Raw genomic sequence first — 17,355 nt, forward strand, 5'->3', positions numbered from 1 at the left:
TTTTGCTTTTCTGCACTAAAATATCTTGTTTAAGCTTCATAATTTTTATGAATAATGTGTTCTAGGAAATTTGTAATAAGTAATAATTGATTGCCTACAGTTATTATGCAAAAGTTCATTTTTTATTCTGAACTTTTACATAATAACTGTAGGCAATCAAATATTACATACTTTTTTCTAATTAAAATGCTGTGAAAGTACATAGTATTTAAAAGTCTTTAGTAAATTTATATTGAATTTGTTAAACTCCACTGATATTTTGTAAACTGTTTTTTCTCATCACTTTAAAGTTATCATTCGGTTAATATTATCAAAATAGTCCTGGCGAAACATGATCACATTAAGTGGTGCCTTTTGTTACACTACTGGCAGTTTTTGTCAGCTTTGGCTTGCCTGAGTGCAATAGATAATTTGAATATGTCACATCAGCCAAGCAAATTTGTAACAAAAGATGACTTCAGTAATCTGACTTCTATTAATTACTACACTAGCATTCTGCCCCTTTTTTATATTAAAAAAAAATCATTTTACAGAGCAGACCATATTTTTCTAAAAACATACTTTTTTTTTATGGTTAGTTAAAACTGAATTATTGGAAGTGAAAAATTCTGATACTCTACATATAATAAAGTTTTCAGACTCGCCATGAACTCTAAATGTACATTCTAATCTCAAAAAAAAAAAAAAGCATATCAATTAATCTTTTCTAAATTAATCTTAATTAATTTAAATTAATTCATCTTTTAAAAATTCTTTGCACAAATAATTTTTATCCCCTTTCTTCAAACTGAAAAAATTATAAATTTTTTGCAATCTATACATGCTTTTATGAATGCTTTTATGAAATGAAGAAATTTTTAACATTTGTCAAAAACAATAACTGCACAATTTAAATTAATGAGGCCAGTCTTATTTTAAGCTCATTTTTCCACTGAATGTTACGAAAAAATTTACTCATTTAATTCAATTATAGATAGTTAAAAAAGTTAATAATATATAGTTAAATAATAAAATACACCATTACATGATTATTTCTTCTTGAATACAATTTTAAGTTCCAAGACAACTGATTGAAACCATTCTCTATGATTAAGACACAATAACACGCTGAACAAATATTAATTTAGAAGTCAAACAACAAAAATCAGCATTATCAGCTGCCAAAGCTGCAAAACACAAAATTCAGCTGCAAAAGCGCATGGTTTAGTAAAGCCATCGAAACTAGTCCTGTGAAAATTTGAAAATATAACACTGATTTTTGTTGTTTTACTTCTAAATTACCATTCTCTATGGTTTAAAATTTACCAAAGATGAGAGAATTTCCCGAACATTAAACTTTTTTTGAACTATGCTTGATCTCTTCTCTTAATCTATCACAAAGATCAAGAAGTGCTCAAAATGTTTCCATTAGACAATAGTCCCAATTCAGGGAAAGGATGTAGATAAAAATATTATCAAGACTTGACTTAGGAGATAGCCTAGCCAGTTTGGAATATACAACACTGATACATAATTAAATTCAAAAATAATTTTTTCTTTTGTTCAGATAGCAAATAATATATAATTCCAAACAAATGTTACAAAAATATAGATTTATCACCTTTATGAACATACTGCAAAATTAAAATACAGTATCAAAACAAAAACATTCATTATTGCAATGATATATAGCATAGTATAGCATTTACGTTTTTAGTCTAATTAATAAAAAACTCTAATTTAAAAAACAAAAAGGGACTAAAATCAGATTAGTTAGATTAATGCATTACATTATAAAAAATCATGCATTAAAATGTTTTACACTGTATTAGCCAATTTGTGGGAGACTTTTAAAAAATAATACCAGCCAACAAGACTTGAGCATTCTGCAGCTGCTTGTTCCCATTCTGTTTGTAGACGTTTTGATAAAAGCACTTTCTGTTTCAGCATATGAATAGCTGACTGAAGAGGTATGACTTTCTGCTTAACCTATAAAATACAATATATTAAGATTATAATATGCTTTAGAATATAACATGGAATTAAAATTCATTTTGATAGTCTTAATTTCACTGACTTGTTCCTTTAGCTGTTTTTTGTCTAATACAAGCTGATGTAACCTTTGTAGCTCATTTTCACAGCCATGTTGTTTGGACCACAAAAGTAAATACTGAGACACAACTGAAGAACTAGAAGTAATTTTTTTTTTCAGAAAAATTTAAATTTTATGGCACATCACATGTCAAATATACATTAAATGCATTCTGATATACCAAAGATAAATAAATTACAGTACATATCTCCAAATAAAAGCATATAAGACCATTCAGAAAAGATGAATACATTTTTTTACCTTACAATTACATAATTCAAATGCAAATAATAAAAATTAACCTCTATTATTTCCATATATGCAGTCAACTTTATTAAAATACTCTCAGCAATATTTATTTCTGGACAAAAACAAAAATGTTCAGTACTCAACTACAAAAACTGAGCAAAATGAAAAAAATTTCGAAATAAAAACCTTTACATTAATCAGGACCAAGGCAGGAAAAATCCCCTCAAATGACCAAATACTTGCTCATTAATCATTTTGTTGAGAATGACTAAACCCATCAGTTATTTACCTGCTGCATCCCTGAGAATGTTATTACTGTGTACAAAGTTTAATAAATAGTATCACGAAATACAATTGTTGTGAACTAAATTTAAACTAAATTTTATAAAATATTACAAAATGTAAATTTCTGTAGGAGGAAATTTTTTCTGGAGCCACTAAAAATGGAGCATAAACTTCGCTGAATTTTTTATCTCTCTACTCGGTTTTCAGTAATGGTTTGCAAGATGGTAGCTCGTCGGCAAAGCACAAAGGCAGCACTGGTCATCCATCTCTTAAATCATATCGATGAAATATAGTCTCTCCTTGTATCAAAGTTTATCACAGAGCAGGAGCTCATATGACAGCAAAAGGCAGCACCAACCGCCTTTTGAAGGTGTTTGGCCTCATTCCATGGTATCATTCACAATTCTTTAACTTAAATAAACACCTTCAAATCTATATGTGCAATTCAAAAGTGCACAAGTACACTGTACAGTAATCCATAATATAAAAAGTGCCTTTTAAGACACAGAGGCCAATTATTTAACAGGCCAATTATTTGAGATCAGACTTGTAAGTACATCTAATTTGCTAATTTTTCATTTTAAATTATAATGAATATTGAAAGATATTTTTCACATTTACACATTAATCCTTTTCTACCAAAATACATGAAATTATTGCCCTAAATTATAATAATTAGCTACAATGTTTTGCAACAGTTTTTGGTAATATTTTTTACTATCAACTTCTTTTATTTATCTCAGGTTATTGCAAGAGTACATTTCCTTCAGGAAAATTCTTTCTATGTTTAACCCTTTCAGGACGGGCGTCCCATATACGCATTCCCTAAGAACGTTTACAGCCGGGCGTCCCATCCATGCATCGCTAGAGACTGCATTCAGAGGACGGGTGATGCGTATACGCATTTTAAGTTGGAACGTTTTTCTGAAGGCCACTAGATCGCATCCTATGTCCATTACTTTTGAAATGAACACAGTTTTAAATTCCTGACCTTTAGTTTGATATCTTCTGCTTGACTTTGGTATTTTATTCATCAGCTCTTGCCAGGGTGGGGGGAGGGAAAGTGTAAACAGGGGTGAGCTCTTTAAATCGCTGCATGCTAATGAAAACATTTGCGTGTCTGATTTATATCCAATTCCTTTTTTTATTCTATTTTTTCCTTTACTATGTATGGGCTTTCAGGGTTAGTATGTGGAGTAGTTACATTTTGCATTGCCCTTCAGATATATTTCCGGTTCTTCTCTTTTTATTTCAGAAAGCCTCACCTCCAGTCTATTATGGCGAAAAGACGCTATTTATCAGAGAAAGAATACCCTCGTATGGTCAATGAACCATTTATTAACGCAGATGAGAGTAATGATTCATTTTCTAAAGAGTTAGAAAGTGATACTTTTTCTAAGAGTTAGAAAGTGATACTTCTCAATGCTTCGAGATTTACCACAGTCTTCATTTTACATTTTGTTACTTCTTACTGTAAATAGTCTTTATTGCATTGTTTTATTAATTTAAAACTTTATTGATGGATTTTATCAATTAAAACTTTGGAATAATTTGAATAGCGCATTTGAAAATTATTTTACAAGATAAGCAATTTTTTAAGTATATTTTCATGTAAAATAAAGAAAAAAAAAATGTTATTAAGTGCTAATTTTAACCTATATAAGAGCTCAAGTAATAATCTAAAATGATACAAAAATTACGATGCTAGAAGCGAAACTTTTTTTTTTCTGATTTTGTTTATAAAATTAGGCTTAGCGATACAAAACCTCCGTCCTGTACAATAACTGCCTTTGATTCCCTTCTGTCCCGTACGAGCATCTTAAACAAAGGTGTGCCGTTGCGAAAAGGTTAAAGTTGATATGTTTTCTTATTTACACAGTTCTATGTGATTATAAATCTATGTTCATATATCAGAGTTTAACGAGAATCACAAGAAAGTCCAAATACATTTAAAACATAGCATAATTTTATTGTTTATGGTTTGCTTTAATTTTTTCTTTTATTTTTCTACTTTATAGATCTTATACATATAAATGGTAGAAGGTAAAAAGCAATTTAGCAGATTGAAATACAAAAAAAAAAAAAAAAGTCAGAAGAGAAAGAAAGAAAACAAAAGGAAATAATGGAGCGAACTAAAAAAAATTTATTTCTTTTTCCCCCAAAGTGTTTTAGAACCACCGACTGAAGAATTCAAAGATGATGTACCCAGTAATACTAAAGGAGATGAGTGTTTTCAGCCTTTTGTGAAGGTGAAAAATCAACAGAAGACCATGATGAGTGACGGGAGAAGAAGGATCAACGGATATTATCATTATTATCTCAATTTTTTAAATCTAACAAAGACCCTGCAAAGTGGATTTTTATGAGCGAAATGGCTACTCTCAAAATGCAGATTCTGATTTTCTTAGAATTCAAGATGAATCTACAAAAATAAAACTCATCTTTTAAGTTCAACAATCTTCAAAAGAGAGCTTCAGAATGGTGAAATTTCAAACTGACAATAGATAATCTATTCTCAAACAAATGGTAGTATTTACTGTGGACCTTGTCATTTATTATCCAAAGCAGGTACATCTTTTGCACAAATAAAAAGATTCAATGATTGGAAAAACCTGAAACAATGCACAGAGCAGCAAGAATGATCTATAAATCCCAAAATTTCTGTTGCTGCTCTCAGGATCTAATAAGAATTTACGCAAGGTACTAAATGCACAGATTACTCAAGAAAAACAATATTGGGCAGAAGTTTTACAATGCTCTGTTATCATCCTAAGTTAAAAGCCATGGTCTTTCGCAGAGAGGCTCTGATGAAGTTCTCGGATCATGTCACAACCAATACTTTTTAATGACAGTGGAACTATTGGACGGATTTGATCCATTCTTGAAGGAAGAAGGAACATCTAAAGAATAGGAAACCAGACAGCATAAAAAAAAAAAAAATTATCTTTTGTCTAAGATATACAAAGACATGGTATATATCAGGCGTGGACAAACTTCATGCCATTAAGAACCGCATGTTGGAATTCAGGAATATTCGAGAGCCACAACTAGATTTCCCCAAAACCACAAATCTATGTTTGCATCATTTTAAAAGTAGTAAAAGTGGTTTGAAATGAAGGATATTTAGTAATGTTAGTTTAAATGTATATATTTTATTTGCACAAGAGCCGCACCACTCGCCTGCTAGAGTCGCGCGCGGCTCGCAAGCCATATTTGGCCACCTCTGGTATATATAATGGCTCAAAAGTGCAGGGAAGTTATATCTGCCAACATACGGATAGCTAAATATCTCTCAATAATTTTGGATTCAACACCTGACATCTCACATGTAGATAAAATATCAAATGCCATGAGATACGTCTAAGAATGTGGAGCACCAACAGAGATATTCCCATCATTCATGTCAGATATTGGACATAAAAACAAGGAATTTTACATTGCTATAACTAACACCTCAGCATCTCTTGAAATTAATTTAGATGATTGTAGAGGCCAGTCATAAGATAATGCTGCAAAAATGTTATGAGTCTATACCAGTCTCCAAGTAAGGATTAAGAATGCAAACAGATTTGCTGAATTTATACCGTTCAGCCCATTCTCTGAATCTAGTTGAAACTTCAGTGCCTATTTGTTGTAATGAATCTACAAATTATTTCACATGTTTTTGTTCAGTTTTCTAAGAAATCTACATTTTCTTTTTGGTATCCATGACATGTTATGAGAGACTGAAGAAGAATGATCTACAAATGACACCAAAGAATATATCATCCATGAACTGGTCATGCAGAGATGATGCTTGCAAGGGTTTATACTGAAGTCTTGGAAAGATACTCACAATACTCTGAAATAAATTTTAAATGACAGTTCAAAGAAGGTGATTACAAAGACAGAAACAGCAGGATTAATTAAGAAAATAACCAAATTTGAAACTGCATTTATGACTGCTTTTTAAAGTACTAGTCTAAATCACATTAATGTAGTCAGTAAAAACTAGTACAACATGAAGATGCAGATATTAGATCTTTCATCAATTTGTATGAATCCTTTATTTCATTTATTTCACCTTTCCATGAGAACTTCACAATCTATGAACAGGAGGCCAAGTCACTGACTAATAAGTAGAACTACACTGCAAGTGAAAATTGTTGTAAATGAACTTTATCAGTAACCATGTTTAGACAATCGCATTTCACTACATAAAGACATGACACTTCTATTTTAGTTTCGAAGAACACATATGCATAAATGCAATGATAAAGACAGACAGCCATATATGTCTCACATGAACACATGCACGAGAATTGAAATTTGAAATAACATTATCGGAAAGAACTTCCCCATAGACCTAACATATGATATGTGAATATATATTTCTTATTTTTCATTATTATATTATGGTATATGATTTTAACGTGCAGATAATTCTTCCACAGTATCTTGAGGTTTTTCTTTTATTGCATTTCAATGAACAAGTTAAAGTTTATCTTGAGTGCTGTACTTGATTTTTTTTAAGCATTAGGTTATCTCTAGTTTTTGAAAAAAAATACTATTGATTGATATATTTTGTGATTTATGTGTTTCTAGAGAAAAGTTAGACATTAACAGATTAAAGTGATGGTATATTTTAGTACTGAAATGAAACTGGAAATTCAATTATTATTGAAAATAATATTTATATTTTTATTTCAAGGCACTAAAAAAGAATAAGCATTTTACCTTACTTTCACAGACAATGAATTTAATTTATAAAGATAGATTAACCATTTCGATATAAATCACGTACATTCAAGATTAAGATTCTAAGCACAAACTTAATTTTTATTTGCTTTGATTACTGGCTTGAAATGAAATACTAACTTTAAGCATAATTTGAATTGAAAATGTGGAGGACAAATATCTCGGACATTTGGCATAATTTTGTTCCGCTGGCGCCCTAATAAAAAACGCACAGGAATTATCACTCTCTTCAAATTCTCATACTTTAGAATCAAAAGCATCTGAAAAAAAGCTGCCTTCTGAATCCCATCCAGATTCTTGAAGACTTAAAACCTCTTGTTCACTTGAACTTCTTCCGTATAATCATATTAGAAGTAATGTGCTACAATCTGTGAATCTACGAGGTAAATAAAATTGATACAGGAGCAATAAAATTTTGAATTCCCACGATTTTTTATTGCAAAAATGCAGTCTGTGTGAGGTATGGGCATGACAAAATTTATTCAAACCATCCATCCATATGAGAAACAGATGTGACGACTAAAGGTAAAATATAGAAAGAAATAATTTTTTGTGTATTGTTTCCTTGAATTAGGTTACAATATTTATGGAATGTTATTTTTATTTTTGAATACTTGAATACACTGAAATAAAAGATTCACATATCTAAGAATCTTAATGCATTATTTATGGCACCAAGATCCTCAGATATGGAATTCTTGGAGTCATGAATAAAGTTTTTCAGGTCCACAATCAGATTTGATGAGATTTTGTAATTACTCAGATCTGATATTTAGCTTGATACCATATGAGACAAGACACCATCTACACTGACTACCAATAAGTATTTGGACACCTATACAAATGACAATATCTGCGGTCCTAAGGTACGTCACGGAGTCCGCCGGTGTACATTGTGTAGGAAACAGCATCGGCTTTAGTCGCATGAAAGATGCCTCGCAGTTCGGAGCTAACTGTGCAGCTCTGACTCCGATTTGAAGGATGGTCCAGAGTCTACCATCCCATTTACTCACCATCAGATGGTCAAGAGGACTTTCGTTGTGGCGCGCAATGAACTGAAAGTTGATCTGTCAGCACTATCCTTATCTTCAGGGCAGATGTTTTTATTTTATTCGGCTTATAATTCCTTATTAAATGTAGTAATTCATCTCAATGTACTCCATCTTTGATGTGATTTAAATCAAATTCCTCGTCATTATAAATATCACGAATACACTGACTACCAATAAATATTTGGACACCTATGCAAATGACGATATCTGCGGTCCTAAGGTACGTCACGGACTCTGCCGGTATATATGGTGTAGGAAACAGCATCGGCTTTAGTTGCGTGCAAAATGTCTTGCAGTTCGGAGCTTTCCGATTACGAGAAAGGTATAATTATCGGGTATCACAAATGTGGCCGATCCTTAAGGGACATATCTAGCGATCTGAAGTACCCAAAATCGACAGTGGCCTATGTGATTAAGAAGTGGAAGGTGAGCGGTGATTGTCAGAATGTGCCCCAAGTCGGCAGACCAACGAAACTGAGAGATAGAGACCGACGAGTGCTATCCAGAGAAATTCGGAAGAACCGCACCCAACCAATGACCCTCATCCGCGAGGAGTTTCAACAGACATCCGGGAGTATTGTTTCAATGAATACCATCCATAAGGAAGCACATCTGCTTGGTTTTCATGATCGTGCTGCTGCCCATAAGCCTTTGATCCCAAAGTTCAACTGTGCTGCTCGGTTATATGTGGTGTAAAGCACATCGAAATTGGACCGTCCATCAGTGGAAACAGGTTCTTTGGAGTGACGAATTAAGGTTCACCCTTTACAGTTCGGATGTCAGGGTCTGGGTCTGGCATCTACCTGGAGAACGTCTCCTGCCAGAAAACATTGTGCCAACAGTCAAGTTTGGCGGAGGTGAAATTATGATCTGGGGGTGTTTTTCCTGGTATAGGCTGGAACCCTTGGTCCCCATTCATAGTAAGCTCACCTCCGATGCCTACTGCACTATTTTGGATAACAATGTGCTTCCTACGTTGTGGCAGTTTTACGGGTTGGACCCCTGTTACTTTCAGGACGACAATGCCAGTTGTTATGTTTCGACGTTAACCAAGGCTTGGTATGGTGCGAATGGAGTTCATCGAATGGACTGGCCTGCCCAGAGTCCAGACAAGAACCCTATCGAGAACCTCTGGGACGAGTTGCATCGCCGAATTCAGGGGTGCACTACCCGTGCAAAATCGGTGAAGGAATTTCTATGTCTTCCCCAAGTCGAGTGGAAGAAAATACTACTAGCTGTCATACAAAGACTTGTGGAAATTATGCCCCGGAGGGTCCACGCTGTAATTACCTCTCGTGGAGGCTCTACTAGCTATAGATTTTGAATAAAGTTAGTTTTTCTTTTCTATCACAGGTGTCCAAATACTTATTGGTAATCAGTGTATTTACATCAAGTGGAATTTGCCAAATATTTCAGGTCAGGGTTTAACTACAGAAGGAGATTCCATTCTCTTTATCTATTCAGCATATGTGATATTATGCTAAAAACAGCAAGTGATATTTCATGTAATACTAACCAACAATTATTACAAAAAATAAAAGTTCATGTAAATAACAAATTAAAATCATGAAGATAATTATAGACTTTTCCCCCTAAAGGACTTTTAGTCTTTTAGGGAAAAAAGTCTGTGACTTTTAGAACAACTCACAGATTTAACAACAAAATTTAATGAAAGGATATTTCCAAATAGAATACTCTTTTCAATGAGAAATAAATTCTAATGCTTACTTTCTTGCCATTTTTTTTTTTAATACTTTACAATCTGAAATGAATCTTTTGAATGTTCCTTTTATCCTTTTGTTTCAGATATGCATTTTTTAGAAACACCTCAAATTATTCACTTAATTTCACATCTAAATCTTTCTCATTTGAGTTATTACATAAATTCAGTAAATTAACAAAGCAAAAATTAGTAATCTAAATATTAAAACAAATATATAAACTTAGAGGAACAACTACTGAATAAAGAATAAAATGAATTATTTATTCATTTTAATTTCAGTAAGTTAAATGAGATGTAAACATTTAATTTATTTAAAAATTTATTAGCAAAAACAAAACTCAGATGAGAAAACTGATAAATTATGCAAACCATAATAAAGAATAAGTTAATATTTTGAACAAGACTATTTCTGCATGTGCGTGTATAAAAATATATATATATATATATATATATATATATATATATTTATACACACATAACATATATATATTTATATATATATATATAACATATATATATATATATATATATATATGTTAAATATATATAACATATATATATATATATGTTAAAGCGACTACGCACAACCTAATGCAAATGATAGCAGTCCCCCTAGTGGAAAAATTTGGCAGATAGGCATTGGAAATCAGAAATGAAAAGAGATGAAGCAAAATTTCCAATTAGAAAGTTTTAGATCATACATTAATTAGTACAAAATAACATATGGTTCACATGGATAAGATAAATTGTCGCCTGTATACCCAAAAATGTTCGCAAATGATGTGGGACGATTCTACTCTGCATATTCACATTGTAACGTCGCAGTGCACAATTGCCGATGTGTGATGTCGTACTGTACTGTAACGTCTCTACAACTAAATTTCCAATCCATTTAAAATTTTAGTTTAAAAGATGTTGGTTATGGCTTCATGCAAACTGCATAATCTCAAACCTCATTATAATCTTGATGGCAGACGATAACATTAACGTGCTATCCACTGTGTAACAGTTTGCTTTTGTGTTTTTTTAGGGGGGGGCAGAGGGTGATGTTATCAAACTGTATTAACATAAGTACATAGTTTATGCAATAAAAAGGTGCATATTTCTTAATACCCATGGCTATTCCTTTCAAACATTTATACAAAATGGAGTGCATCGATTGTGAACATCTTTGGGTATACAGGCAACAATTTATCTCATCCATGTGAACTAAATGTCATTTCATACTAATTAACTGATGCTCTTAAACTTTCTAATTGGAATTTTTCTCTATCTCTTTTCATTTTCGATTTGCAATGCCTATCTTCTAAATTTCCCCACTAGGGGCACTGATGTTGTTTGCATTAGGTCAGGCATAGTCGCTTTCCTATGCACCCTGTATATATATGTGATGATAAAATTTAGTTTGGCAGTCAGGAACTTTTGAAGAATCACAAAAATTACTTGATATTCCAAATATACCTTTATTACTTGTGGCACTTCACAATGGGCAGCAATCTGTACTCCACAATTTTAATGATGGCGCATTACATTTTTAACAAAAGCAGCCAAGCAAGAGACGTCCTTTATTAAGCAAGCAGAGGCAAAGAAAGAGGGTGGGGTAGGATTGCAACAATATTTATAGTAAAATTTTTCGTTAATCTGGTTGGCTAAAACCTATAGGCTGTTAAGTTAGAATACAGCGCCACCTACTGGATAAGAAGAGAAACTCTCACTTGGCCATCTGGATTCGGCTAAGCAATATGCCAGAGCATGTATTAGGTCTGAATGTAGTTAATTACCGTCAATAAATTAGTTCTTTTGCCATACAGTCCACTCATTAGTTTAAAATCATAGTACATAGGCAATGCACAAGTTCCAAGATGACATAATGCGAAATACGTTTTCAGATATGACACAGTTTAGAGAAAGTTATTACTAGAGACAAAGTACCCAAAATTAAAAATGAGCAATTAAGAGGCATTTTAAATTATAATTTTGATTTGCATTTTTTTATCTTACATATATATATAAATATACGCACACAAATCAAGTATACACAAATCAGGTACCTATATATTTCAAATATTGCTTTTAAATTGCATTAAAGTATATAATTTTATATTTTAATGCAGTAATGCTTCTGTAATTTAGTATTAGTCAATACAAATAGCTACTGAAGCCAAGCAAGAGACGTCCTGAAGTGAATTTATTTTTTTAATAATACATTTGTTTTACTATCAAATTAAATTGGCAATAAATTAAAAATGGTTTTTGTATTGAAATATGAAAATGCTTACAAATGTACACAATAATAACCTGCTATCAAATAAATGTGTGAAGTTAACATTTGTGACTATGTTTGGGAGGGGTATAACTGCTTAAAATTCTTTGAGTTACAACTTGAATTTGGTACTTTAAGCTCATTTATTCCCAAAGCACTTAAGCTTCCTTCAATACTAGTCACAAGTAACAAATCAAAGTACAGTCAAAAGTCGTTAATTCGGACACCCATAATCCGGAATGATCTATAATCCGGACCTCAAAGCTAAAAACTTTCTGCGCATGCGCCGTGTTGACACATGCGCAGAGGCGTTTACGCGTGCGCGTAAGACCTTTTATGTCTGCGCATATGCGTGTGCGCAAGTGCAGAATACGTTTTCGCGTGAGCGTTTTATGTATAACGGACGGTATAAGCTAAAATTATCTAATTATCTATTTCAGTTAATATTGATGATTGCGTTGTTCCTTAATTTACGAATTGGATCCGGATTATTATTTTTTGCAGCCTGTAAGAGCAATACAATAAAAGTAAACTTGAACTTTCGATTATGTCAAATAGAATTTCCGCTTCTGGAGCTCCCAAAGGATCATACAAAACGAAAGTATGTTTCGATGTCCATCAAACAAAAAGTGGAATTGCTGCAAAAAATGGATAAAGACATGAAGAATGTGACAGAGAGGTTAGTGAAAACGAAAAAATTTCGATTGACAAGTTAGTCGGTATTCTCCGCACAGCAATTAACGGGACTTGAACAGCGGAACTTTGTAACTGAACAAGAAATTATGTCTGTTTATAGAATTAAAGAGAAAGTATTATCACATAAAACGAAGCAACTTAAACAACTTACGTTGAAAGAAATGTTTAATAAAGTAAACAAATAAATATTAAGCCCTTTTTTTTTTTTTTTTTTTTTTTTTTTTTTTTGTAAATTTTGATACTCTTTAGATCATAATTGTTCTTTATTTCATAAATTACGGTTTCATATTTTTAATTTTAGAATTTCTGCATGCCATCTTACGAGATTTAAACTGATGATCTATAATCCGGAATCGCCGAAGTCTCGACGAGTCCGGATTAACGACTTTTGACTGTATGCAGAAAAAATTCATTATTATTTATTTATTTTCTATAATTTATTTACAATTTATAATTACCATATTTGAAATTTTCAAAATACATTTTTGTTTTTGTAAGTAGGTGCATAAGAACTTACATTTTTTCCAGTTGATCACATCTGTAATACACATCTTCAGATTTCTGCTTCAGCACATCAGAACTAGAACACAATTTTACCACGCTATCATTTGCTAGAGATCTGTTGGGAAATGAATTATAGGAATTTAAACATATGTTGTCAAAAATTAGAAATCAAATTTACTCATAGTTTCTAAGATAAGTTAAACAAAATCTATGCATACCTATCATCAACCATTGCCGATAATAAAATTCATAACATGAAGCATAAAATACTCTTTGTATTATTAACAAGTAATTTAAAGCAGGGAATGAAAACCATGACAAAAATTTTAACAAGAAAGCAATACTCGAGGGGGGCAACAGAATTACCTTCAAAAGTATAACTTTTTGTACAATCAGTTATTTATCAATTTACAGGGAAAACAGATAACTGTAATAAAGGTAAGGAAGAAGCAACATAGGCTGAATAAAAGTGTCTTAACCTCATTCATTTTAAAAGCTGTTTTTGGCCATATTATTAAAAAATTATAAACATATACACACACATATAAAGCAGCACAGCCAATGTTTGAATAGGCTGAAAAAATAAAAATGACTCCAACTCTAATAAAATATACTTACAAAAGAATTAAAGGTGTCTTCAACAACAATTCTCTACATCTTACTAACTTGACAACTGAGCGCTTAACTGCATGAGCCACACTGCAACATGTTTTTGCTAATGCTGCATCATGATCTGGACTCACAGAAGAATTAGGAAACATAGGAAAGCATGTTGATGACGAATTGAGTCGGGGTAAATCCTTTACATCTGTTTTTTCTAAATGGACCAGTATAATTGGTTGTGTATATGCAGTAGCAGGAAATGATGAAACTTGAGCTGATAAATCAATCTGGGTTTCTAACAAAGATTTATCAAATAACAATAACTGGTTCACAACTGGCACTTTAGTTTGTGTAGTTATTTGCTCTTTCAAATCCTGGAACCTGAATTAAGAAAAAGAAGATCAATTCAGAAGCTTGAATGTAAAGAGATTAACTGAAAAGTTTTGAAGCTATTTCATATGGTAATGAAAACCAGATTTCATAATATTTAAATAATATCACTTAGTACACAACACTAACTACAAAATTTCAATTAATGTACTTAATATCTATCTTATTACAAAGCACAAAAAGTGGCAATTTTTTAAAATAATATTTAACCTAATACCTTTAATTTTACAACTTTCAAATTGTCAAACAATTTTCTCTACAAAAATTTTTATATGTAATTATACCATTATAATTAATATGTAATACATGATAGCCTCCCTAAAATTTTTAATGCTTTTCAGTAAAAATTAAACATTAACACCCCCAAAAAAAGAAAAAAAAATCTTGCAAAGCAATTTTTAATTAAAAAACTACTTAAGAAGAAGTTTTATATGAACTATACATTTAAAATACATGATCACACTATGTTTGTGAAAATTGCAACACCATGAAGGAATTATGCAACTTGAACCAAACTTACAGGAAATGTACAGTGATGCAAGACATGCAAATGATTAGAATTATAAAGCAGTTGCATATGTGTGTGGAATGAGAACCAACTGCTTGTTACATGTTTATAAAGGACTGTAAAGTTGCGTTGAAATCTGTTTATTAACCTTTGTCTGAAGTGAAAGTTTAATTAGTGGTCAATGTGCCTCGTCAACAGCGGAAGATGCCATACCAACAACTAACGGAGTTTGAATCAGCTGCATCATTGGTATGCATAGTTTTAAGGCTGCATCACTGGTATGAAAGAGGATGGACTTTCATATCGAGCAATCGCAGACCCCACACAGCGTACTACTACAACAATGATATTGTCTGGAAGAAATGGACAGAGGAGAATCAAACAAGGTAAAATCCTGGCAATGGGGCATGCACTTGCACAACGGCATGGGATAACAAATATCTCATCTGCATGGCTGTAACAGATCATACAACATCCTCTCGTGTGTTAGCACATGACAGGATCTATCATGGGATTCATGTGCTGTGTTAGCACATGACAGGTTGCAGAGAGGGAGAGTTACAACATTTACATATGAAACTCAATACCATTCAGCGGAGCTGGCTTCTGATGCTCATCCGTTGTCTCCATACAGTCTCGAGTGAGATGCTTTGCGTCCTGGCGGGCACTCTGCCTCTCTCGATTATCTACAAGTTTTATTATGATATTAAGAAACAATATTTTGAACTTATTTAACTATGATGAAATTAATTAACTATGAGTTTTTGCTGATTCACTTTCTGTCTTTAATTTACATCTGATCTCTCAGACAAACCCTATTTCTATCAATTATAATATTTATGATCTGTGTTTAATGGAATACCCAAATTTTACTGATGGACCAGGTTATGAGGGCGGGGTGGGCTTGGCTCTTGTTGCATATTTTTTTTTATACTGAGATCTACCACTATAAATTGGGCTTTGAAAAATATAACTCTGTTTATCAAGCCAAGCTCATCGGCCGTTCTCTATGCCCTTCAATGAATATTGAAAAGTAATTTCGCAAGAAATTCTAACTTTTATATTTTTACAGATTGCATGTCTTGCTTAAATGCACTTTATAATGCAGAAAATAATAACGGTCTGATTATCGGTATTAAAGATCTTTAACAAAAAAATATCCTTGTCCTTTATCCAGTTTGGCTGGGTTAAAGTCCATATCGGAATATTCAGTAATGAGAGAGCGGATGTGGTCGCAAAAGAGGCTGCCTTAGGGAGTGTTTCGGGGATGCCCTATGTTCAGGGTTAAAAAAAAAAGCAACCAAAGTTATTTATTCATACTATTTTAAGCAATGGCAGTTACAATGGAATACTTCTGATATTAAAAGACATTATTTGAAACACTTAGAGCTGACTAAGAAAAAGAATATTTTCTTCAAAGATTTTGAAGTTAACACGTTGAGCGTAGTGCCGAATTTGCTGTCCTTTCCGTTCAGCCGGCTGCGAGCTAAGCCATATTTTTATTTAGAATGTTTCAATACATTTCATTAAAACTAAATTTGATCACATTTCATTGAGACCATATTTATTTTTTAACTTTAATACTGTCGGTCCCGCGGACCAACAGCAGCCAAACGAAAATTCTAGTGCCGGTCCCCCAGGGACCGTTGCCGGCCACACGGAAAGTTCACTGCTGATCCCCAGGGACCGATGCCGGCCATATGGAAAGTTCACTGCCGGTCCCCAGGGGCCAGCGCCGCGCTCAACATGTTAACCAGTTTCTGACCGTACATGGGCATTTCCCGGGACACTTCGGGACTGTTTGGTGATGCTAAGCACTTCCTCAAGGTCTGTCCCTACTTTAATAGCTTAAGAAACAATAAAAAAATTATTCTAAAAATCCCTTTTTATGCTATAAAGATTTCCCACAATTATGTAAATCTGTGATGAAAATTATTAATGGTGAGAGTGCCTGGCAGTGGGAATCAATGTATGATTTTTGCTTTTTATTGTCATCACTATTTGGTATATTTTACTAATTTGTTGTTACCATTGTTTGTGTTTGTTGTTCACGTTTTTTTTTCGGGGGGAGGGGGGTCTTTGGTGTTTGTTTTTGTCTAAATGTTTGTATTTGTTCTTTTTCTTCACTTTTATGTTTATAATTATTAGTAACACATGATTATTTACATTTTGTTATTTTATGTTTCAATTTTTTCCTTTGTTGAAGTGGGCATGGCCTGTTATGACCATGAAACCAACTTGTTTGGTTAGGCAGGTGGCCACTACTGATAATGA

At 32.5% G+C, this 17,355-nt stretch overlaps 1 protein-coding gene across 1 annotated transcript in view; it reads right to left on the minus strand.

The window, feature by feature from the left end:
• Positions 1-17,355, minus strand: part of IKKepsilon (I-kappaB kinase epsilon) — a 90,661-nt gene that overhangs the window by 37,601 nt on the left and 35,705 nt on the right. Inside the window, exons 10-13 of the mRNA XM_035353019.2 lie at positions 14,199-14,564; positions 13,594-13,695; positions 2,057-2,168; positions 1,844-1,968 (exon numbers count right to left, since the gene is read on the minus strand). Of these exons, the coding sequence (XP_035208910.1) occupies positions 1,844-1,968; positions 2,057-2,168; positions 13,594-13,695; positions 14,199-14,564 (705 nt within the window). The remainder of the gene's footprint in view (positions 1-1,843; positions 1,969-2,056; positions 2,169-13,593; positions 13,696-14,198; positions 14,565-17,355) is intronic.

Source organism: Stegodyphus dumicola, chromosome 12 (assembly GCF_044657685.1).
Source record: "Stegodyphus dumicola isolate Sdum_Otavi_A_Nest chromosome 12, ASM4465768v1".
Classification (NCBI taxonomy): domain Eukaryota; kingdom Metazoa; phylum Arthropoda; class Arachnida; order Araneae; family Eresidae; genus Stegodyphus; species Stegodyphus dumicola.